Consider the following 26,148-nt stretch of genomic DNA (forward strand, 5'->3'; position numbering starts at 1 on the left):
TATATCCAAATGCCTACACAGCAGGTCCACTCACACGGCTGCCACGTGCTGCAAACAGCACCCCCAAACACAACTCCTAAACATTTCCCCCAACAAACACTTCTGTCCCACCCACACACCTCCCATCTCAAGTAATGGCAGCTGCATCTTTTCCACTGTTCGGGCCACATTCCAGCCGAATCCTGGTGCCTCTGCTTATCTCACACTCCATATCCCATGGACCAGAAAATCTGCAACTTACCACTTCTCCTTACTTTCGCCATTAAGACGCAGGTCCAAACGGTACCTGTCTCTCACCTAGACTGTCAAGAGCCTCCTCACTGGTCTCCCTGGTCTGCCCCGTAGTTCCCCACAACGTGAATTCCGTACAGCTGCCACAGGCCTCCCCACTCCTCTGCTCACCACCCTGCCTAGCCTTCCTGTCTCACTCAGACAACAGCCCTCACCATAACCCGCACTTCCTCCCACCCCTCTCACTCTCTATCCTCACTCCTGTGCTTCCCTGACCACATCAATCACACGCCCACCCCAGGGCTGTTGCCCTGGCTGTTCCCTCGGCCTGGACAGCTCTTTGGAAGACCACACAGCTGCCCCTCACCTCCACAGGGCCTCTCCGTGGATGGAACCTTCTCAGGGAGGCCCTCCTTGAGAACCCTGGATGAAATGGCACCCCACCTCATTTTGCTCCCTGGCACTTATCTTTCAGCTTCTTACACGACTAGTTGATTATCTGTCTCTTTTGCAGGGATGTAAACCCCTGAGGTAGAACAGCACCTGGAGTATACAAGGTGCTCAATGAATGTTTGTTAAATAAATAATAAATATAAATTTGGGAGAAAATATAAAGTCTTTATTTTTCAGTTAATCTTTCCATTTATGAAGTGGTCAATTATTATCTCTCAAAAGAGGTCTGTATTTAAGTCTTCTAAATCTCATACACTTCTTGGTAAAATTATTCCTGAGTATTTACAATTTCCGATCCTACAATGGTAGTTCTTCCTCTATCATTAGATATTCTAATAGGCTATTACCAGTGAGAGATAAATAATTAAAATTTTTTCCTTATATGAGGCCCATTGAGTAACTCATTTTCATTGGTCTGAAGTGCTTTTCACTGCTACATAAGTTCAAAAAGCTTTATTCCTTTGGTTTTCTTGACACACAACACCACCTCACATCATTTCATTTTTGTCTTATTTTCCTTTATGTCTACTCCTTCTGATTTGTTTCACTGTACTGCAAAAATTTCAAAGTGACAAATTAAACGACAGCCACCATCCTTGTCTTTTCTCAATATAAATGGGAACAAGGCTCAACTGTGAATTGTAACATTTACCTTTGCTTTGAAAAAGACAGAGAACTCTATCCTGTTAGGAAAATAACTTTCTATGGTAATTTCTTAAAAAGCATTTTTATTAGAAATTGATGCTGAGTTATCTGACATTCCTTTCAGAATACCTCATCAGAGGACTGTTTTTTTTTCTCATTTAACCTCCTAGTATGTTGAGTTATATTAATACCTTTTCTTTACACAAAATTCTCCCACCATAAATCATATTTAGTCAAAATGAATGTTTTCAAATTTGTGAGTATTGTATTTGACTTTTCTATCTTTATTCATATTTCCCTATGCTTTCATTTCACTGTTATTTTTATTAAGTTTGGAAACAGGGCTATAGCTTCCTTTAAAGAACAAGTATTTCTATGTTCCAGAGTAATTATTCTTAAAAGCTTAAAACAACACATCGAAAAATTATTTAGGCTCAGGAACCATTTCTGAAGGTGGCTTCCAACTTCTTTTCTTTTTCTTAATTTTTTTATTGATTATGCTGTTACAGTTGTTCTATTCCCCCCTTCATTCTCCTCCACCCTACCCCCTGTCCCCACCATTACCCCCCCTTTAGTTTATGACCATGTGTCTCAAGTTCTTTAGATTCTATATTTCCCATGCTATTCTTGCCCCCCCATCTATTTTCTATCTACTGTCTATGCTACTTATTTTCTGTACCTTTCCCCCCCTTCCCAACTTCTTCATTGGTTACTAGTTTGTTCAGTTTTTTTTAACCTTATGGAATCAATTTTGAAAACTTATGAACATTACATTTTGCACTCTTTGATGATATTCTTTCTCTAGGTTAAATGTTTTTCTAGACCTTTACTTCTATTTTCACCTAGGTTTTCTTTCCTACCCCATTTAAATATGCCAAGTAGATGTTTTTCACACTTTGCTTTCAGAGACCCACTGCTTTCTATCTATCCATTTATTTTCTTTTATAGATTCTGTTTTTTTTTTTTTTTAATTTTCAGAAAAAAGGGAAGGGAGAGAGAAACATTGGTGAGTGAGAGAGAAACACTGACTGGTTGCCTCTTGCATGCCCCCAACTAGGGACCTGGCCTGCAACCTAGGCACGTGCCCTGACCGGCAATTGAACCAGCGACCTTTCAGTTCACTGGCCGGCACCCAAACCACTAAGCCACATTAGCCAGGGCCATTTATTTCTTTTTCCCTGATCTTTTTCTTCTTAAATGGTTCCACCCATACTTACTACCAAGACCACTGAATAAGAAGTGGCAGGTACCCCTATTGAAGGTAGGCAACCCTACCTGGCTGGTAAGGGAGAACCCTGGGCTACTGGACCAGAAGAGAAGTCAAGGTTATGGATCAGCCTCATAACCTGAGTCTCAGGTTAGGAGCCCCGTAAAAGTTCTCACTGAGGCTGCACTCCATGCTTGGATACCCACACAGACATGTGCGCCAAAGTTCCAGAAGCCACCAGATTTCACTGTGAACAGCTGAGCAACAGTAAGATTAAGCACCCATTTTTACTGTTATCAACAAGAACACAATGCTACTGTCAGCCTTCGCAAATTTAGAATTAATCCGGTCACCCAAGAGAGTCTTGCAGACATCTTAAAGTGTCTGCAGGGTATTTGCTGAGCCTATACTGACAATGGATTACAGCTGATGCCTTCCAAACCTCTTGCTTCTGCCCCATCTTTCCCCAGAGTTCCAGGCTCAATTCCAATAGTCTCTTGATTCATCCCCTAACTAAGCATATCCCACACTGAACTGGTGTATACATCTCCATAAGCCTATTGTTCTTATGGTCTCAGTAGAGGACACCACTGGCTACTCAGGCACCCAGCTAGGTATCTCCCTCATCCCTCCCTTGCTCTGTCCTAAGAATTTCCCAAATCAGTCTCTTCCTCTTTATCCCAATTATCATAGGCCTAGTTCAGGCCCTTGAAGTTTTTACCAGAACCACTGAAACAACCTCCTTTCCCCAATAACTGTCTTTTAATGGCTCCCAGTCTCTCCCATGACAAGGACACCTCCATTTACAGGGAGCACGGGCCTTCCGTGACCTGGTCCCTGCACATTCAGCTGGCCCTACTCCGTGCTGCTTCCTCACTTCATGAGTGGTGAAATGCCGCTAACTCATCATACACAGCCAACCTCTCTTGCTTTTGCTGGGCTCCCTGCCTGGGAAGCCCGTCAGACCATTCCTGGGCTAGAACACAGGCTTTCCAAGGTAAGACTAAGTTGTTGTATTCACTGTGGTAATTCTGGCACCCAAACAAGTGTACAGCGCATGGTTTAAGTCTGCTACTGACTGACCTTCCTCCTCTTCAGTCCAAATCGGTAAAGTGTTTCTTTCCATTCCAAGTCTATTTACACTTTGCAAACATACTTGAGGTCAACTAAAAAACTTTTCATTGGACCCCTGTGTTCTAGTTTCTGTGGAATAAATAAAGTGTGCTTACGGACTTAGTGATCCACTGATGAAGGTAGTGATTCAGTTCACCAGGATAAACAGCAGAACGTGGGGAGTTCTACATTAAAGATATAAACATATACCCCATGAGGGCAGGAGTGGGGACCCTGAATGCAGCTGGAGGCAGGCAGTGGGGACAGTGACTGCACAGACCTTGGGGGACAGACAGGGTGTGACCGATGGTGATGGGGAGAATGACCCAGACATAGGGCTGCTTTAAGGACCAAATCAGTCCACAGGGGCCGTGGAGGTGCTGCTGCTGGTCTCGGACAGCTGCCAGGGCCGCCCACCCCTACAGGCCACCCCACTCACCGCCTGAGTGACTCCGGAGGATGGAGACACATCGCCACTGCTCCACATTGGCAAGCTTACCACTGGAGCCGAAGACGGTGCTGGGGCCAATGTACCTGTGTGAAAGAGGAGTCAGAAAGGCACTCCGGGAATGCTCCGCACACTGCACAGAGATGCGTACTGCAGCACGGCTTAACATGGCAGACAGAACAGAGCAAAAACAGACAATGGCTGGAAAGCACCTAACTGCTTAACAGCAGGAGCTGACTAGGAAGATTATTTGCACTTGATGAACTACTACTACACAGCCATCAAGCTTGTGGTAAAAGACTATTGCACAGGAAAAGGTTCACAGTCACAGTAGATAATTAGGTGAGAGAAGCAGGTCACAGGACAGAATATGTAATGAAAAAAATTGCACATATGCATAGAAAATGCATCAGAAGGACACATACACAAATACCAAAATATTAGCCATGGCTTTCTTTAGGTGGTGGGACTGTGACACTTTTCTTTCGTATTTTTTCAGCATTCCAAATTATATACCAAATATTATTTATGTTGGCCAAAGCGGCAAAATCAACAGTATTTTTAAAGCCCTTTTGTAATGAATTGAAGGCCTCTGCCTTAAGACCTGAGGCAGAGAAAGCACTTGAACCAGGGGTACTAGTTCTTGCCATTTGCCCCCAGGGAGGTGGCGCCCACACTGTGGAGGCACAGCGCCTCCGTTAACAGCCTTCACTCCAGCAGAACTCTTCACAAACCCACAGGAAGAACTCCCTGAGGCATCTGAGTGGACAGTCCGCCTCTGCTCTCAAAGCCAGGGGCATGGGGCCACTCTGGCTGAGCAGCAGGGTAAGCCTGAGTCCCCAGCTTGACTGGCCCCTGAGTCACCTGGGGTGCTGGTTATGGAAGAGTCCCAGGACCCACCCTGAGAGACTGTGCCTAGGTGTAAAGGAAAAGAGTTTTGCAGGTGATGGTTGATTCAATATTAGTACAGAGAAAGGGCTTTTGAATGGGGACTCCTTAGAGGTCAGAGTGAGGCTGACAGAAAATGAGGGCAGGCTCTGGATTCCCCTGCCCAGATTCTATCAAAGCACCTTGACTTTTAAACACATTGTATGCTGGGAAATTTCACTTGAAGAATAAAACAAACGAAGCCACCAATGTCAGCGTTGGAAGGGATTCACCCTTCCTTTTCAGGTGGAAACCCTGCAGCTCTGCAAGGGACAGCGGAGCAGGTTACTAGGGAGCTGGGTGGCCTTCCAACTCCTCAGCTGCTCCTGGCCTACGTGGGCTTCCTACTCCTTATGAAATTGGGACTCTGGGGACTTCAGTGCTGGGGTAGAGAAAGTGACTGTGATAAAGACTGTAAAAAAGCTTCTAAGAATAAAATGTGAAGAAAGAAAAATGATGCTTACGTAGCCCGCTTCCACACCATAATCAGTTTGTCATCTCCCCCAGAAGCTAAATACATCCCACTGTTTGACCACCGCACACAGTTCACACATGCTGGGAAGAAAAAGAAACAGGGTGATGAAAATCCAACAGTCATGCCCATTTATTTTATGCAGAGTTTGGCAAGATGCAAAGGGTTTTATAAAATCCAATCTGTCTAATCTACTCAAGGCATCTACTGTGTGAAAGCCCTAGAAGAACGATTCAGTTACAGCACTAACCTTCTTGTGCTATAAAAATAAATGAACAGAATAGAGTCTGGAGGAGGAAAGGCTACGTAAGGGGAAGTGTTAGTGCTGGGTGAAATAGTCAAGAGGAGGAGGCTCGTTTCCATGAAAACTGGTAAACACCTCAAAGTCATTACTTAAAAAGGGCTGTCTAATGATGAGATGTATTTCTGAACAGGGACAACTCTTGATAGGAAGGCATGAGCTAAATAGGCCGAGATGCCTTCTCCAGAGCTTTCAGAGAGAAGCTTGGTAAAATGTAAAACTGACTTCATTCTACCTATCAGCAATTAAATTCAGATTTTCCAAACCTGTCAGCACTGCATGTTGGGTGACCCTGCACTTATACACTGAGACCAACAGAACCCCACCTCTGCCCTCCAGTTGGGCTGGAGCCTCTGAGAGCACTCACAGCCCAGCCTCTGGGGGCCCTGCAACATGAGGGGCACTATCCGAATTGTGGCCCCCGCCCGGCCTGTGGGTGACTTGCGCTCCAAGTTGGAGGATGCCGAGAGACATGTTGAGGAAGCAAGAACACACAGTAAAGGAAGGGGATGTAACTGTTAATGGAGCATCTCAGGGGAAGCAGCTAGGTTGGAACCCAGAGCCAGGTACAGTCACCCTGATGCTCAGGGGCAGGGGGGAAACTAATGGCACTAACACGGGAAAGGAAACCACAGCACTGTCCAGGGTCCTGGCAGAGGGCCTCCGAGTGACACAGTGGCAATCTGAGACATTTGGTAAGTTGTCTTTTATGTACCCTTCCCCAGAACCCTACTGCTTCCAGGTCGCTGGCCCCAAAGCCCCATGGAATCAGGCAGTAACGACTCATGAGCAGGAAATCACCGGAGGTACCTGCAGACTGTCCAAAGATGGTTCTGTGGGCGGGCCGAGTCTTCTGCCGAATAACTCACCCAGGTGTGCAGCCAACATCTGTGCCTTCAGACAGCAGGCCGAGGGGAGTTACCGCCGCACGGGGCCTTATCTTTCTAATTACAAACACATGTGCTAACCTTGGGCACTCTGCCAACACGAAAAGCCTGCAAAGGGCCACTCTGTAATACCTAAGTGATTGTCCATCTGGCAAAGCATCTTGGGAATATTTTCATCCTTCTCGTCATCCTCCTGGAGGACTGGAGACATATTCCAGATCACAACCTTCCCAGAATCCTGTCCTGGAATGAAGGGGCAGAAATAACTCAATGTACAAGGAGTAGACTATTAACTATGAGACACAGCCCTCACTTTTCATAAATCATAATTGACTGGATTGGAGGAGACTGAATTTGAATTACTAATGTAAGTTACAGAGAAGATGAAGAAAAACTAGTGCTAATGGGGATTCAGACAGTGTGGATTTAGTACTATGCTGAGGCCAACCTGACTTTATGAAAAGAACTCTTGGACTAGAATCAGGTAAGGACAGAGCGCCGATCTGGCCTCTAACATGGACATACCAGGGTCCCCTAGAAGGTCCTTCCTTGTTCCTGCCCAGGACACAGACCCCTCCTTTGTAAATGAAGAGGCTGGAAAAGCCCATGTCCTAGCACCCTTTCAGGTTTACACACAGGCTCCCTAGCAACCAAGGTGAATAGGACAGTCCCTGCCAGGGCTTCCCTCCCTTTTCAGGTGCTGCCTGGAACGCATAGCTATTCTCACAGCTGACTAGATTCTTTGAGACCCAAGTGTGAAATGTGCCTTTAAACACTGAGAAGATGCTTCTTACCTTACCTGCCCTTTGCCATCATCTACAGATGAGGGGGTCATAAGCTGATGGAGTACTGAGCTAAAAAATATAGCCATGCATTTTAGTAATGATTCCTCTTTCTGAGATTTCCATTATTGATAACTAACAAAAGTCTAGTCCCTCACTTAACTTTCTGTTACAGAGGGGCAAAAACCAATAAATGCCTGCATACGGACATGTCAAAATTACCAGAAGGTATGCCTGCACCTGTCTCTTGGCCAATATAAAAATATTTCCTAATCAGCTCTCCTAGAGCTTGCTACGCCAAGTAGGTCAGGAAGATGTGCCACTTCTTGCGGATGAGAGAAACCTGTCATCCCTGCTAAGTGGCCCTAGGGGATGCCTGTGGGCACCTCTTGGGTGCAACCCACAGCACGCAGGAAGGAGATCAAGGCTTCCTTGCATGCCTCTGAAGCAGGAAGTCTGCAGACAACCTGCCCTGCAGTACCTGGCAGGAGGACCTGGAACTCACAGGGGCACTCTCCAAGCCCTGTCCCGGGAGGCCTCAGCCAGAGGAGGACCCTGCTGTGAGGACTGGGCTCTGTGGGAACGCTGTGTGCATCTTGGTGTCCTGGCCTCAAAAGTGACTGTGTCTTTCCAAACAGAGTTGTAACTGCAGTATTGCAGCAGACACTGGATAAAACACACCAACAATACCATGGACCATATTTTCAAATGGTGTGCACATTTACACTTGCCCTCTAACCCAGCTGAATTCCTCTGAGCCAAGAGAATGGGCCTAACGACTACACGACTGGCTCTGGGGTTTACCCATCTCCTCTCCCCTTTCAGATGAGAAAACAATGCCAAAAACAAGATGAGAAGCAAGAGTCCTCGTCTCTGGGGCTTCGTCTATGAGACCGCCTGCCACTCTCCACGGTCAATAAGCTTGGTCTCAGACATGCAAATTGATTTTAATATTAACCCAATAAACAGAAATTAGAAGAATAAAGCTGCTTCCAAAATATATAAAGAGAGCACACTCTAGTGTGAAAAAAATATTTTGATGTAATTTGTTCAGACTTAAAACTGAGTTATAACCATACTGAAAACAGCAAATATTTTCTCTATGCCTCAAAGGGTAATGCAGAGAGGCAGAGCTAGTTGGCAGGGCTGTGAACATTCCCGTTATCCCATGAACATACCTTGTCCTCCAGTTGCGAACTTGGTCCCGTCAGGGTGAATATCAACTGAAAAAATTGGCTTGCCTGGAAACAAACAAAAAAATACAACATCTGTCTTGGCTTTTATTCACTGCAGAATAGCAACAGGCTCAAACATTTTTTAAAAAAATTTTATTTATTTATCTTCAGAGGGGAAGGGAAGGAGAGAGGGAGAGAAATATCAATGTATGGTTGCCTCTCATGTGTCCCCTGTTGGGAACTGGCCTAAAACCCAGGCATGTGCCCTGACTGGGAATCAAACTGCGATACTCTGGTTCGCAGGCCCGTGCTCAATCCACTGAGCTACGCCAGCCAGGGACAGGCTCAAACTTTAAAAATATTCGTTATTCAAGTAATGTCCCTATTCACTGATCCTAGGAAAAAATACTATCCTGCTAATAACTTACCTGTGAGTAAAGGTGGAGCAATCTAACTTGGAGGTATAAACTACTGGAAGACTCTCTAAGTGACCTTAAATAGCTGAAAGTCTAAAAGTGGGACAGACCGCCCTGTCACTAGAGCTACTGAGCTCACAGCTTGCCCGGGCACTCACACAGAGGTCCACTGGTTAAGAGCCCAGTGCCTTCCGAAGATGTGTGTTTGTAAAGGCTATTTGTGACAGCAGCTCTGCGTCATGGGGGCTATGCACAGCCGGCCATCTCCCCATCCCATGGGTCAGCCTGGACATGGGGAGCATGCCCTGGCTTTTCTAACTGTCTGAGAGCTGGGTGAGGCCAGTGGTTGGCTGCAATACACTGTTTCCTTCATCACGCTTCTGCATTCAAAAAGCTCCCCACCCCCCGACCCCATACATTTGTGCTGCATCAAAGTCTGTGGAGAGACGGCCTTCTCAGCATCTCCCTTTGCCAACTCTCCTCCGTGGTATGTGCCCTACATTCAACTAGATGTTCAGTCCCTCCAGGGGAAAAGGGCTATGGCACTAGCTCTTAGAGTCACCACAGTATCCAGTAAGGGCCCCAGCCTACAGTAAGAGCCCACGAAGCTAGATGGCTAGCTGGGTGGACCAGACTGGCAAAGGCACCATAAGAACCCCAAAGCCAGCAGATGGCGGAAGTAATCCTGAGGCCAGTGCCAGAGAGCATGTGTCTAGCTCCCTGGTCTGCTTCCAGACTCTGAGTACCATATCAATCACAGTCGAGTTCATCACCACATCAGCGGCTTCTAGCACCAGCCTGCTAAGTGGGAGCTCAGTAATATTTGTTCAGTGACAAATTAGATGGCATGACAATGAACTGAGCACAGCAACTGCTGATAAAGACAAGGGGCTGTTGTCAAGTCTCTTGGTCAAGGATGCTATGTCTCTGTCACCCAAGGAGAGGTGGCATGGACACTAGGACAAAAGTTACCAGCTCTACAAGGTGGCAAGTGTGGGCAGTAGCTGCCAAACAGCTGAAAGTCCTCCCAGGGCTCCCACCCAAGTGCTGAAAATCAATTGCTGGTACCTAGAAGGCAATGGCCCATATTGGCCCCAGGCAGCACCCAGCTTCCCTCACCTTTTTTTTGGAGGGTTAGGGTTAGGACCACTCCCTCAGAGTCAAATCAAGCATGAGTTTCCACATGACAAAGGGAAATGCACTCCTCTTCTTATTGGTCATTACGTGGTAGGGGGTGGGGGACACGGCTGTGCAAACAGGTGCAAATACCCTATTTTGTCTCAGAGAGTTAAGTAGAAACCTTGGAAAGTTTAGAAATCACACCACATGTTGTTTCATCTCCAGCAGTTACTGAATCCAAAACAACAAAGGCTCCCCCACAACACCACGTTAGCATCTCTATCCTGGTCTCTGAGCCCCTCGGTCACCTCAGGCCCACACCAAGAGCCAGAGTTCTGTAATGACATATCAAGTTCAGCCAAGTAGCTGCTGACCGCATTCCTGGAGCACTGCAGTGTGCTCAAAGCTATCCCAAACACACAAGAATTTCAGCCCTGGTCTGTTCTGAAATTTCATTCAAAGGACTCGAGAGACAAGCCCCAGCACAGCTTGGTTCTCTACACAGCTCTGAAGGAGCCAGGCCCGGCAGTGAAGTGCACTCCCCAAGGCCTGAAGAGAAAGCCTGCCAGGTGTTCTTCACCCATCGATCGCCTGGACAGGGCAGGCACCATCACTCCCACCTTAAGCTTCAAGACAGAACTCTAGAAAACTCTACAGAGTGAGCCAAAAATGGCAGGTGCTGAGAGCACAGGTGAGAAGGACTGGAAGTGCCCTAACTGGTCCTTCTCTGCATGTGCACTCAGGCTCATGCTGGCTACCCACACCCTTCCTGGGCTCGGTGGCTGCCATGTGTGATAAGCCAGAGCCCCACAGGCAGCTACTACAAATGTGTCACTCTTTCCCATGGGCTGAGGGCCTGGGAGGGAAGCAGCTGTGAAAGGGTAGGTTTCTTGCCCATTTGACCGGGAGGAGTGTCACACAGGAAAGCCTCAAGAAACGAGTAAGGACAATTAGGGCTGCGGGCCCAGCCTTAAGAGGTGTGAGGTGCAGACACCCCCGCTCCAAAGGCTGTGCAGAATGGTGAAACCATGGCACCTGGTGCCAAGAACGAGGCGTGGAGTACTGCCAGACGCCAGAGAACAGTGACCAATGAGCACCACTAGGAGCCTTGTAAAATTCAAGAGTGTATGTCTCCAAGTGTGATGACGTCAGCAGCAGGGGACACTTGACCCCATTGGTGCTACCACCTCCACTTCTGTAGCAGGCCAGCCCATGGAGGTGTCAGCCAGCCACTCCTTCCAGGGAACCAGAGCCATGCTGGGGTGTGTCCTGTGGAGCTCTGCCTTTCCAAGGCCAGGCCCTCGGCTGCCCGACAATGACGTGTTCTTGAGTATCTGACATGGCTCTCCAAACCTGCAGGCAGCATGGCTCAGGGCATGCTATAAATCTCACATGGTCCTCTGAGGGGAATACGAGAGGGAAACTGAGGCATGCAGAGAGGCTAACAATTGATGCCCAAGGCCACAAGCTGTGCGGTGGAGTCCAGGTATCTGGCTCGAGCCCACGGTGTTAAATACTGTGGTATGTGGCCTCTCTTGGTGAGCTGGGAGGTGGAGCTGCTGAGAGGGTTGGAGAGGCTCTGGGCCTGGGGCTGCCCATGCTGAGCATCAATCACCTGGATTCCTCAGTCCCGTGGGCCCCTGTGCTTCCCTCCCCTTGAATATGGGTTGGCCATTGCGACCCACTTTAACAGAATGTCACAGAAGCAACACTTCTCCAGTTCCAGGGTTAAGCCTGAAGAAGGTCCAGCAGTTCAACACTGGCTCTTTAGAGAAAGCCAGTTGTCATGTAAGAAGTTCGACTGCCCTGAGACCACATGCTGAGAGGAGGCCAAGCTGGCCACATGGAGCAGTCGATGAACCCAGGTAACAGTGAGATCAAGGCCCCACCACGTGATCCGAGATGAGCTGTTCCAGCTGAGCCATCCCAGCAGACCCATGTAGAACCAAGATGAGCTACTGCACCCTGACAAGTTTCAAAACCACAAACGAATAATAAAATGCGTTGTTTTTAAGCCAGCAAGTTTTGGGGTAGTTTGTTATGCAAGAGAGAACCCAAAATGGCAATTCTTTCACTTTCCTGATCAAGTCAACCTTCGCTGGGCATTTGCCATTTTAACCAAAACAATGGGCCATCAGGAAGGAACGTGCACCCAGTCCTCGAGATGCTCGTTAGTTCCTTAAGTCTGACATTGACACATGTATTACGTGTTCCTTCAAGAATACATCAAGTCACGCAGTGTGAGTCATACTGCTTCTAACATGTATATGTTTCATATGTGAACACTTCTGGAATCAAGACCCACTTTGGTGGAAGATGTGGCTGGTACAACTGCCACCCTGGAGCTTTCACAGTGATGTGCCACAGAAGAGATGAGATCTGACAGTGGGCCTACACAAAGCCACCAACCAGCATGGTGCTGGCTCTCTGCCTCCTTGGAGCACCAGGCCTTTCAGTCCCAAGGAAAACAGCAGCTCACATTCCCTCAGTGGGAACAGACCTCTTTTTCCAAAGGGCTCTTTGAGGGGGGTTACGGGTAAGGAAAGGGATGTTACAGCTGAACCACTCATAGAGCTTTTCCTGTGGCATAGCATAAGGACAAAGATGAGCTCCCAACTTGCTCCAGCATTTGCCTTTGTGTAGAGACAGAGACAAAAGAAACTAACACATCCCCCATCCCCTAGACCACTAGGCAATCTCCTATCCTCTGGGAGAGCAAGGCCAGCATGCTCTTCCTGCACATCCACCAGCGCATTCTCCTTGGGGCTCTGCCGCCTCCAGCTCTCCCCTCCCAGCCACCTTCCTGGCCCCCCTCTTAATCCACATGTAGTACCCTGCTGTCACTCTCTACAGAGCCACACAGCTGGCCACCGTCTCCTGTCTGGCAGTTACCGACCTAATGCCTGGAGCATGAATGCGCTCCATCCGGCAGGAATAAGAAAAAGCTATGGGAGGTTCGGTTCAACAGGGTGTGGTCTGGGGGCACCCGGCTGCACTCGGGGGAAGAGATGCCCAGAGGAGGTCCAAATGTGGAACTGAAACTCTGAGCAGAGAGCACTGGCCAGAGAGGAGGGAGGGCACAGACAGGAGCAGCTGGCCCTCCCCCTGGCCCCAGGACCTTTGGTTTAGATTCCCTTCTCCAGGCCTTCACACTGGCCAGCTCACTGGGTGCGTCTGATGGGAACAGCCGTGAGTGCGCCCCACTGCAGTGGGCACCTGGGGAGGTAGAGGCCTCCGCCCACTGCTTGCTGCTCTGGGAACACATCCCTGCACAACCCAGTAATACTTGGTGTGAACAAATTTTGAAACGTTTATTTTTTTATTTTATTATTTTTTAAGACTTTATTTATCTTTAGAGGGGAAGGGAAGGAGAGAAGGAGAGAAATATCAATGTATGGTTGCCTCTTGTGAGTCCCCTGCTGGGAACTGGCCTGCAACCCAGACATGTGCCCTGACTGGGAATCGAACTGTGATCCTCTGGTTCGCAGGCCCGCACTCAGTCCACTGAGCGACACCAGCCAGGGCTGAAACATTTATTAAGTGAACAAAATTACAAAATAATATTAAAATATAAGGTGGATGTAAAAGACATGATCTTACATGTAGAAAACCCTAAAGATTCCACAGAATAAACAAAGTTAGTAAAGTTGAAGGATCTACAAACAACAAACACCCATTGCATTTCTAGATGTTAACAGTGGAACAGTAGAAGGTTAATAAAGCAATTCCACTTAAAATCAAGTCAAAAAGAAAAATTACTAAGAAATAAACTTGACCAAGGGGGCCAAAACTTGTACACTGAAAACTAGAAAACACTGCTGGAAGAAATTAAACACACAAATAAATGAAAAGACACCCTGTGTCCATGAATTAGAAGACTTCATATTCAGATGTTACTAATACCCAAAGCTCTATAGATATATATAATCTTATGATGAAAACTATAATGACACTTACTGCAGAAAAAAGAAAAATTCACCCTAAAATTCATATGGAATCTCAAGGGACCCCAAATAACTTAAAGAATCTTAAAAAAGCACAAAGCTGGAGGGCCCATACTTCCTGACTTCTAAACTTCCTACAAAACCTCAGTAACTGAAACAGTATGGTCATGGTGTGAAGACAGACATACAGACCAATTCAATAGAACAGAGAGCCCAGAAATAAGCCTGTGCATTTGTGGTCAAGTGATTTCTGACATGGGTAACAAGGCCATTAAACAGGAAAGGGCAGTTTCTCCAACAAATGGGGCTGGGAAAACAATGTCCACATGCGGAAAAGAGTGGGACCCTTACCTAATCTACATACAAAACCGAACTCAAAATGGGCCAAAGACCCAGATATAAAACCTAACACTAGAAAGCTCTCAGAAGAAAACATAAGGGACAAGCTTTACAACACTGGATTTGCCAATGATTTCTTAGATATGATACCAAAGGTGTTAAGAGAGAAAAATAGATGAACTTAACTTCTTAAAAATTAAAAACTTTTACCCATCAAAGGATCTAAAACAATAAAAAGGCAATCCAAATGGGAGAAAACATTTGCTAATCACATATCTGATAAAGGGTTAATATCCAGAACATACACAGAACTCCTACTAAACATGACAAAAAATGAAAACTCAACTAAAAAAATGAGCAAAGTACTTGAACAGACATTTCTCCAAAAAAATATACAAAATGGCCAAAAAGCCTATGAAAAGAGTTCAGTATCATTAACTATCATGATGAGACACCACCTCACACCCATTAGGGTGGGTGCTATCAAAGAAAAAGGAAGAACAAGCATTGGTGGGATACAGAGAACTGGAAAGCTTTTCCATTGCGAGTAGAAATGTGAAACAGTACAGTCACTATGCAAAACCAGTGTGGTGGTTCCTCAAAAAACTAAAAACAGAATTACCTATGATCCAGAAATTCTAATTCTGGGTATTCCTGTGTATTCAAAAGAACTGAAAGCAGGATCTCAAAGACATATTTGTACACCCACATTCATAGAGGCATTACAATAACTAAGAGGTGGAAGCAACTAAAATGTCCACTGATGGATAAATGGATACGCAACTTGTGGTATATCCATGCAATGGAGTATTATTCAGCTTTAGAAAGGAAAATAAATTCAGACACATGCAACGATATGGATGAACCTTAAAGATGTTATGCTAATTGACATAAGCCAGTCACAAAAGCACAGATACTGTAGGATCCCAATTATATGAGGTCTCTAGAGTCGTTACTTCATAAACACAGAAAGTAGAACGGTGGTTGCCAGGAGCTGGGGAAGGTAATATGGAGAGTTGTTGCTTAATTGGTATATATATAGTTTCAGTTTTGCAAGATGAAAAAATTCTGCAGATATGTTGCATAACACTGTGAATATACGTAACACCACCGACTTGTACACTTAAGAGATGGTTAAGACGATAAATTTTATGTTATGAGTGTTTTACTATAACTCAGAAAATGCTAATCAAAACCAAACCAAACATATATCTATATGGTGGAGAGGCCCACAGCAAAAGGCCCAAAGTTCAAACACACCTTCCCAGATCACTAGCATCCCAATCTTTGGGAGGTAGGCCCCTCATCTCCTGAGGTGGGGACACAGATGTCACCAACCACCTCACAGAGCCATCTGCTGCTATTGTTTCTACTACTTTCAACCACAAAAACCTCCCCAGTCTTAGGTAAGCAATACCACAAGACATCTAATAGGTGCCAGGCAGCTGAGAGTCAGACACAGCATGAGAAGGAAGCCGTAGCAACCATGCAACCACTGTCCCCTCCCCCAGACTAAAGTAGAGGAAAGTAACAGGTGTATCATTTGCAGACCATAACCACTTCTCCTGCAGCACCTGCCACCACATAATCAAGTTTTGGTAACAGTCATGATCTGGTTCTTCACATTCTTTTCTCCTCTCATTTTGCAGAACAGAGATATTCTTTAAAAGTTACCTGTAAATTGGATTTCCACAAATAAAATCATAATCATCTCTTCCAGCCAGTTCTATTAGAAAATTAAAAGCAATTAAAACCACATTCCCATTGGGTGGGTAGGGAGATCTGTTTGCTTAACCACCACCACAGCTAAAAAAATAACACTATAGTTAATAATACTCTGTTGCATATTAGAAAGTTGCTTGGAGAGTGAACCTCAAAACAGTCCCATCCCGGAAAAAACAATTCTGCAACTATGTTTGGTGATAGAGGTAAACTATGTATTTTGTGATCATTTAATAACATTTACAAATATTGAATCATTATGTTGCACACCTGACACTAATGTAATGCATTTCAATTATACTGCAATTTAAAAAAAAGAAAAAGGAAATAACAAATTATAGTATTAAACGGAAAAGGCACAGCAACATGTTAGCAATTCCAGTTATATGTGCAAGGTCTGAAGGGAGGCTACACAATAGAAATACTGAATTTGTTATGGCACCAGGGATTTGGTTAAGGTCTTAAAAAATTTAGATACTTTTATAATGTGGTATATTGTGGTATGTAACAGTAAATAATATGTGTGTTCTTTAAAAAAAGCACCAAGTTACCAGTTATTTTTTTCAAATGGTCTGAAAGATGAATTTTAACAATGTTCTCCTTTTTGCATTTTCTAATTTTTCCTAAATTAAACAAGTATTACTTTTATAAGAATTTTACACTTTGTAAGTTAAAAATATCCAATCATAATATGCTTCATTACCCGTATCTACACAAATACCATAAAATGTGTCCTGGTATAATTATATATGGCAACTGTCATTAGCCAAAACTAAAAGGTATTTGTCCTGTTCCTTAATAGGTCTAGAATGGAGCCCTAGCGCTTTCAAAAGGGAGAAGGCAGAGAGGCCACCCATGACAAAGGTGCTGGGGGAAGGCCCCAGGTGGCGGCCTCACCTGACCGCCCTCTCTAATGGAGTCTGGGCTGGCTCTCTGCAGCCGCTCCTCTTCCGCTCTCACTACCGATGATCTCCGATCTCCAATCTCCGTGGAGAGCAGCTCCACCCTTCGCACAGGACTGGCCCTTCAGCCAGCCCTTGTCTCATACCTCACCTTCCACCCTGGCAACTCTACCTTTGCAGTATGTCTGGACCCCAAACTTTCTGGGGAAGTGCAAATGTTCTGTATCTTGAGTGGGGAATCGGTTAGAGAGTGTATTTATTTGTCAAAATTCATCAAATTGTATACCTTAGGTCTGTGCATTTTACTGTAAGTTAAACCCCAAAAGTACTGCATACGTGTAACACACACACACACACACACACGCGTGCGCGCACACACACACACACACTCCAAGCATTTCTCACCAGCACCTTCACCTCCACACCACCCTGGTCCAAACCATGGTCATCTTTTGCCTGGATCATTTCGACAGCCTCTTAACAGGTATCTCTTGCTACCACTCCCAACCTAGTCCCCAGGCAGAGTGGGGAAGATCTCTAAGACCCAAGTGAGACCATATTACTCCTCTGCTCCCATCACACTGAGAATCAAAGCCTTCTAATAGCCCACCAGGGTCTCCTGGTCACTCTATTACTGTTCTCCCTCTGGCCTCATCTCCTGGTGCTCTTGCCCTTATGTTGCTCCAGTCTCACTCAAATCACAAGAAATCCTTATTGTTCCTCAAACCCACTAGGCAAGTTCTGGCTGTTCTCTCTGCCTGGAATGTTCCTCCCTCAGATGGCTGCCTTCCTTACCGCCATCAGGTCTGTTCTGAGTGGATGCTGTGGTACCCTGTCCAGGTCCCCTCCCTCCAGGAATGAAGCATACTCCCTAGCTGTGGGAGTGTTGACAGCATGTGAAAGCTCCCAGCTGAGTCCTTCTCCAGGTGGGACCTACCCTCAGCAAAAGAACTGTTTCAACCAAAGTCAGGCCCCCTTCCCAGGACAGCATGTGCCTAATGATTGTGGACCTGGCAGTATAAAAAGCCTGGGCCCTTCACCTCAATTCAGAATAACTTTGAAGAACTACCCCAGCTTGAGAGCCCCCCATAGGGTCAGCTGCAACTTTCGCTGCACTTGCATTACAACTTAACTTGTAATCCAGTCTGACTGCCCTCAATACCCTGCAGGTATGGATCCTAAGAGCACTCCCCAGTAATTCTCCAGCTTGCAAAACTCTCCAGCTGAGTCTGCTTCCTGTGACAGGGTCTCCACTCACACATGACCTTTCCTCTCAGGCTTTCCCAAATCACCCCATTTAAAATTCTCCCACCCCTAGCCTAGCACTCTTCATCTCTGGCTGCTGTTTCTCACCACACTCACTAGCCTAGTGCTCTAGGTAACTGCTCATGTTTATGATGTCTGCTCTCTGTCTCCCCAGCATGCTCCTGTCCTACACCTCCTTTTCTGCTTGTACAGGAGTCCCAGAAGACAGCCGTCCCGGCCTCACTGCCTAGAATGCATCACATGCTGCTTGCTCCTCAACAGATCCTGGCATGCAGGTGGTTCACAGTGCTGAGCCCTGGGATATAACTGGCACTCGTTACTGGTTGAATGGATGAATGTGTTGAGTGCCTCTGTGTGCATGCCCTTCCACTGGAGGATGCAGCAGCCCAGGAGTCTGCTCCTGGCCCTCAAATGAGGCTTGCTGCCTTTTCTGTCTGTCCCTCAAGGGTGGGGGAGGGGTCAGCTTCTATGTGACTTGGGCTGTTCTAAGTTGGTAATGCATCAAAGCAGGTATTGCTTTTAAGGACAGGTTTTGACCTGAATGGCTTTTCTTTTTGCAAGGGTATTCTAAACCATTTGCTCTCTGTTCTGTTTCATCTACCCCCTCTTCCTAAAATAGAAAGCTCTAAATCATAATATATAAATAGGCTCCTTGGATAAGCACTTGGACACAATACTTCTTCCCCTCATCATTGGAATCCCCAGCAAATTTTATAAGAAAGGCTGATCTATTAGAAGAGCAAGCCAGGATGAACAGGAATTTTGTTGAAGCAAATCAATTCTGCCAGCCAAGGGTAGTAGACACTGAGCTGTGCGTCCACCAGCCACCTTCCAGCAGCCCTCCTCCAGTATTCAACCTTCATTTGACATTGACTGAGTGCCTACTGTGGTGCATGCCAAGCACTGTCCAAGGCCCTGGGAATAGAGCGCAAAGGCAAAGCCTCTGCCCTTCAATAGCTTACTTTTGGTGGGGAGGTCTCTAGCAGAACCTCAATTTTAGTCAGGTCTCTACCCCTCCCCTACGTAAGCCAGCAAGGCAAAGGTGATTGGTGTAAGAAAGGGAAATGAGGAAGACTCAAAATCCATGACTGGGGCACAGGGACCTCCCTGTTCCTGAAAGCACTCAGTTGATACCCCATGACTGGCCAGCTCTTGAAAACCAAATGTCAGAGAAGGTTTGCCAATCATACCTCAAGGGAAATCTGCCACGTTAGAAGCCTCAAGGCCTTCTAAGTGGCTACAGAAGCAGCCAAAGGACAACAATATTCAACAACAAGGGACTTCTGGTACCACAACATACCAGGTTTTCAAAAGCTCTTTACAAGGAGGAAAACGGTGCTCAAGCTCTTCAGGACAGAGGTGCTTGGCACTGGGACCAACACCTGGTAATTAGAACGAGCAAGCCTGGCCTCTGGCTGGAGTCCGGGTGTGAGTCCTAACTCATCCCTTTATACCTAGTATAGTCCCGGGGAGGTCACCTAATCTCACGCAGTCTGTTTCCACCTGCATGTTATGGATCTTTCTTTCTGCTGCAAGTCATAGGGATCTTCAAGGGTAATCTACACGTAACAAGTTCTGAGATGGGTCAACTTCTGGGTGCATTCATTTAGCAGTTTAAGGAGCCACATCCTTCCACTGATGTCATCCTCGGTGTGAGCCTCATCCTTGTGATCACAGGTTTGAAGTCCAGTGAACAAAGAAAGGCCTCTCACACATCTCCTCTTATCCGATTCCCTAGCAGCCCCCAGTAGACACCCCTTCCCAGTCTTACCAGCTAGAATGGCATCAAATGGGTATTCCCCAACAAATCTCTGGTACTTACCCACATAACAGACTAGGGCTATTAAGACCTGCCCCTTGCAGCTTGGCCTGCAGAAGAGGACAGACAACCCACACGGTGTTTGCAATGCTCCCTTTCTGCTATTTAATAATGTGGATACGGCCAATGGCCCCACTCACCTCTCTTAGTGTTGCTGTTCATCCTGACATGATAATAAAATGTGCTTGCATCAATTTTTTGGTCTCAGGGTTCATTCCAGACCTATTTTTGATGTGCTAGACACCTCTGCAGGCTACAGGCAAACACCCTGCATAAACAGGACAGCTGAGCAACCTCTGGGGAAAAGGAGGGGAAATGCAGGAAAAGGAGGGGTCAAGGCAGGCAGGGCTCTCTCTGCAGTCACTGACAAGGCCCAAGATCAGCGCAATTGGCAGCAGGTCCCCTCAGTGGCCAAAGCCAGGTGCTGCCCAGAGGTCCCTCCGAAATGTAAACTATAATTGTGCTCATGAAGTGAAAACATCTTTTCAACCATTTCTTAGAGAAAAACAAATGTTAAAGAAACTCCAATTGTTCTAGCCCTCATTCTTACTTTCTTTAGCATACTAAAGAAATAAACTCGGGGGGGGGGGCTGGGATGGGAGTAAAAGACAGAAAACTTACTTGAACAACAATTAAAAAAAAAAAACCGAGAGTGACTCAAATCTATACTCACCTGCCTCTTCCCTATATTCAGTGCGTGTCCGTTCCTTACCGCCCCCCCCCCCGCCCCCGCACTGACCTCCATATCTCCCTCATCTCTCACCAAGACCCAGGGAATGAACGGTCTTAACTCCTCTGGGGTCTTCTGGAGACACAGGATGTTACATCCAGCGTCCTCAGAAACCTCAGTGTGCCCCTCCCCCAGCCCCCTAGTAGAAAGTCTAAGCTTCTCTCAAGGTGCTTAAGGCTTTGCCTACCATTCTCTCCCCTCATTTGCTCGGTCATGCACTAACATGCTCTGTCTCCTCTTAAATGCTGTCAGCCCTCCTTGGGCCTTTGCTCCAGACACTCCCACAGCAGCAGGGCCCTTTGCACCATTACAGTCCTGTGGTCAAGGATCAACCCAAGGGCACACCACAAAGCAGGCCGCCTCCCTGGGGCCATGGCAGCTCACGCATTTAGCTCTGGTTTCCCTCCGTCCTGCATTCTAGAATGTGGTGTAGATCCACCCCTCTCTCCCACCTACTTCATAGCTTTCCACACACAGGCTAGCATCATGTACCTCTGACCCCCACAGAACTTCTCTCTAGAAGGGTTCAATGTCTGGCTATAAATCAGTGAAAAATCCACATGTATATTATCCAAGGCAAAATCCCACCCAGTTTTCTTCTAAATCCTCTTCAGATGTATTCTGGTTACTTTATTAAATCACCTACTGTCTTCAGGCAGAAGTCAGTGACCAACAGTGTGAAGACAGCTCACATTTCCTGAGCCCTCACAGGCAGCAGGTGAGGCAGGTGTTACTGGCTTCATTTAACAGACCAGGAAGAGATCAAAAGAACCTTCCATGACACATTTGGTGAGCGGCAGAGCACAGAGACTCAAGAACAAGACTCCAAAATAAAACGCAAAACTCTTGTCCTCGAGACACAATCCAGTTGGATTGATGAGACAAATACAGGAAAAAACAAACAGCAATGAAGATACTTTTATCTAGAGCAGGATTTCTTGACCCCGGCACTACTGACGTATTGGGCCCAACGATTCTTTGGTAGTGTGAGTGCATACGTCCTGCACGCTGCAGGGTGTAAGCAGCAGTCCTGTCCTTTACCCATTAGACACCAGTGGCTCCCACACCGTCAGGTGTAAAAACCAAAAACGCCTCCAGACACTGGCCTGTTTGAGAACCTCTGATCTAGAGCAACTGCAAAGCTCACCTTAACAACCATGGCAATGATAAAATATCACCATTAAGGTCCCTCCCAGCCTGTTCTCAGAGGCAGGTCTGCAGTGCCCCCCAGCAGCTGTGCAGGGCCTTTCCACACCCAGGCCCGACTTCCTTGTTGTGCTCTCCTCCCCACATTTCCCCTTCAAGCTGACTTATCTCTTTTCACTCCGATGCAGAATATGTCTCAATAGGATGCCTTAAAAATCCTTTCTGGAATGAGATAGGGTAGGGAAGAAAAATAATGCAATCACTGGACAAGAGAGAAAACACACTACAAGGCAATGTGATTAACCGACAAATTATCCCATTATTGAAAATCTGCCAAACATCTTTTACAACACTGCCATCTGTGTGAGCCAGAGGCCAAAGCGGAATGAGCATTCTTTCAGTCCTGGTCCTTCTGTTGAGAATGGGCTTCACGGAAGAGCTGAGCATCAGTGCCGTCTCCCCAGGGGTGAGAATTCCAGAAAAACTCTTAAGAACAAAGGGCCAGGGATGGGAAGAACCCACCTCAGCGAAATTTCCTAAATACAAACTACATTTTTCTACAACCAAAAACCCAATTGCTTTTACTTTCTGACTAATATACAGCCATAACCTAGCTAAGAAATGACCCTTATGTTAGCCAAGCCTAAAATAAAATAAAATATATAAGGAATATTGTATCTAAGAATACAGAGTAAAATATATGTGTGAATAATGCCTGGCAGTTAACTTCTATATAAGTTATAAATATTAGTAGCTCTTATTATATACCTTAAGGCACTTGAATATTTCAGTACAGGGTAAAATGACAGGGATGAGTCTTTATATTTATTCAACTTTACAAGGTCCAAAAGTAGAATTATAATCCCAAGATTTTACAGCTAATAAACTATGACTTCTCTAATTTCATATTCAAGGCTCTCTTCACTCTGGTATGATAACTTCAAGATTTATTAACTTACCGATCTTTATAGAGCAGAGATTCTCAAATGGGGGTGATTCTGGCCACCAGGGGACACTGGCAATTCCTGGAGACATTTTTGGTTGTCACAACTGGGGGGATGGGTGCCACTGACACTTGATGGGTAGAGGCCAGCCATGCTAACATCTTACCATACACAGGACAGTCCCCAGAACAACTGTATGGCCCCAAATGTCAACAGTGCTGAGGCTGAGAAAAGGTCAGCCTTAGAGAAACCTTAGAGAAAAGGTCTTACGATTACCAGCCAGGAAAATGAAGTCTGAAAGTATGCCTACACCTCAACATATACTTCGTGCTCTGCCTTAGCCATGCCTTGTTCTATCTGCCCTTTCCACCCTGTCTGAAGGGATCCTGCCACCACAGGGCAATTGTGGGCTCTCTGCTCCTTCCCTCTTTGGACTGTCAGACACCAGGTAAATTATGTTCAAGCCACAAAACAAGTCAGGAGACATAAATGCAGAGACAGGAAGCCAGAAAGTGGTATGATGCACTCTCCAAAGTCCCATGGTCATTTCAGTTTGTTAATCCAAAGCACCCAACACTCTGGTTTCTGGCTAAGCAGCTTCTGCCCCAGCAGCCCTCACTATTCACTCATTTTTAAAGGACTGCTCAGTGGGACTGGCCGGAGACTCAAACCATCAGCATGTCCTTCAGGATTGTGGTAATTCACCCTGACAGTTCTTCTGAACACTTGATGAGACAAAGGTTGATTTCAGAAGATTTTAAAACAAAGGAAATGTAACAAAGAACACGTATTAAAAAAGTTAAACCCCAGCTAGCCAGAGTCTCAATTATTTTTTTTTATTATGTCCTGCATTTTATAGTCTGGGGTGCACTTTTGTGTCTACCTTCTCAACCACACACCACAATTATATTGAGAAGAAGGCAGAGCAGAAATCATCAAGTTCCATCCTAGGACTATGACGAGGCCATAGCAACAAGGGGCCCAGGCCCACTGCTCTGCCCACTCTGCCAGGCTGGGATGTTTGGCTGCTGGCCTGGCTGGAGACTCTCACTCGTTTGTACCTAGATAATCAAGTAAGCATCTTGACATATGCTTACACAGCACAGAACTTGTATTCTATGAAGGAGTTTATCACAAAGTTAGAAATTATATGGCAGGAGGTGGAAGAGACACTGGAGAAAGGTTGACTGACCACACACACAAACTGATCTGGGAAAAAAATTTTATTTTAAAATAAAAATTCCTTCAGCTATTCACTTATATAACTAGTTCATAATGAAATCTTTCTGTTTCTGATTCATAATTTATAATTACTGATCAACTGCCCAGTTCTCCAGGGAAAGGTCTGCATACTACACATCAAGAAACGCTCTTGCAAACCAACACAGGAGAAGTGAAAAAAAGTTCACAGCTTTTGCTTTCATGCACAGTAAACCTAGCTGTGTCTTCATAAATTGCAGAAACCTCAGTTTTCTTATCTGTTTTAGCCAACACTTATCATATGCCCTAAGTGTGGCAAGGAATACAGAGGGAAATGAGGCAGTCCTTACCTGGGGGGCATACGGAAAGTACACCTACAGGGACAGACCTCATCTAGTGGAGTAACTCAGGAGCAATGGTAACAAAAGGAAAAGGTGACCTCACCTAGACCCTGAAAAATGAGAAAGGTATCACACAAGGAGATGGAAAGGGAGAGCACTTTTGACTGACATCTGTTCAGTTGCAGTAGAGAGCAACCCTGAATCAGGTTCAAAATTGAAAGACTACATGTACAAAAGATGCAAAAGCATCTACTCTACTCGCTCTAAAAGAACACTGGAGCTCCTTCTGGTCACACTGCAAAGTAGAAATGAGGAACACGGCAGAATCGGGGTGACCTGCCTACCAGTAGTCTGCCTACCAGTAGCCTGCCTACAGGCTGGAATCAGGGCTACAGGCCTTATGCTGGGGAGTGCTCCCTGGACTTCCGTGCTGTGAGGGAGGGGAAGGGGGCTCTCTCCCCTCATCTCCCTGGGGGGGGGGTTTAAAACCAACTCCTATAGCTGCCAACAAGGCAGAACTATGACAGCACTGCTGGTTACCAAAGGCTTCTCTGTACCACAGTCTGCTCTCAACCAGAGGCCTGGAAGAGTTGATTCCCCCAGGGTGTGCACTGGGGCACTGCCACAGAACTAAGGAAGCCCCTCCCTTAGAACACATTTGTATCCTATTGGCCTCAACCCAAGTCACCCTGATGCCCCAGCTCAGAATAAACGTGGTTCCACTGGCTGGGGAACCTCAGCCCTGAGCCATGGTCCCCGAACTGGGGGGCACTGTCACCAGCTCCAAGCCTCAGCCGGAGCAATAACAGTCTCTCCAGCATGGCATAGACTTGCAGATTTCAGGTGTTCACCCTGCCAGTGAAAGGCTACAAGGGGGGCTGCGCCCAGGTTTCACACATCGGACCATCTGAACACATCCTGGCTGATGCAGACGAGTAGCAGGAACTGGCTGGCGCCCAAGGGCCGCTCCCCAGAGCCAGGCCGCGGCACCTCCACGGACCACGGGTGGGCGGTCGAGGGCTCAGCCAAAGTGCTGGGGGCAGAGGTAGACTTCGCTGCAGCCAGGCGGAGCACGTGCCGGGGCTCGCCGATCTACACGCTCCGAGGACAAAGTCCGTTACCTCCCGCCCCGCGGCTCTGGCACCGGGCACAGGCGTCGGGAGCGAGGCAGGCAGGGCCTGCGCGCGACTCCGACTCGACTCCAGACCCGGATCTGAAGCCAGGCTCGGCCTCCCGAGACCCCTGCGTTCACTTACCATTGTGGTTGACCCAGGTCGGCTTCAGGAGCTTCATTGTTCGGCCGCCGCCGCCGGGTTGAGGCAAGAGCCGCGTCCTTCAACGCGCGCGGGCCATGGAGCCACCGCCGCCGCTTCCTCCCGCGCCGCCCGCCTTCCAGCTGCCGCCCGCCCCGTGCCCTCAGTGCCGCCAGGCCATCGCCGGCTCGCGCCCCAGGCCGCCGCCACAGCCGCCTCCCGCGTTCGGTCGCCACCGCCGCCGCCACAGCCGCATCCCCTGCGCCGCTCCTCCTCCGGCAGCTCCCGGGCAACGCCGGAAGTCACGGCTTGCACCTGCCAAATCGCCTCGGCGGGAAACCGCTCCCCACGCGGACGGGGCCGCCA

General features: G+C 46.9%; 1 protein-coding gene across 4 annotated transcripts in view; it reads right to left on the reverse strand.

Moving 5' to 3' along the window:
• LOC119046622 (protein HIRA) overlaps nt 1-26,104 on the reverse strand; it is a 75,426-nt gene extending 49,322 nt beyond the window's left edge. The window contains exons 1-5 of one of the 4 annotated variants that reach the window (XM_053664835.1): nt 25,786-26,104; nt 8,645-8,707; nt 6,817-6,927; nt 5,489-5,579; nt 4,089-4,183 (exon numbers count right to left, since the gene is read on the reverse strand). In XM_053664835.1, coding sequence (XP_053520810.1) covers nt 4,089-4,183; nt 5,489-5,579; nt 6,817-6,927; nt 8,645-8,707; nt 25,786-25,822 — 397 coding nt within the window. In that variant the 5' untranslated portion in view covers nt 25,823-26,104. Of the gene's footprint in view, nt 1-3,765; nt 3,835-4,088; nt 4,184-5,488; nt 5,580-6,607; nt 6,742-6,816; nt 6,928-8,644; nt 8,708-25,785 lie in introns of those variants that run through there. The other 3 variants (XM_053664838.1, XM_053664845.1, XM_053664849.1) reach the window with 3 other exon arrangements.
• Nucleotides 26,105-26,148: the final 44 nt, after the last annotated feature.

This window comes from Artibeus jamaicensis, unplaced genomic scaffold (genome assembly GCF_021234435.1).
Source record: "Artibeus jamaicensis isolate MK-2021 breed Jamaican fruit bat unplaced genomic scaffold, CSHL_Jam_final contig_1128, whole genome shotgun sequence".
Lineage (NCBI taxonomy): Eukaryota > Metazoa > Chordata > Mammalia > Chiroptera > Phyllostomidae > Artibeus > Artibeus jamaicensis.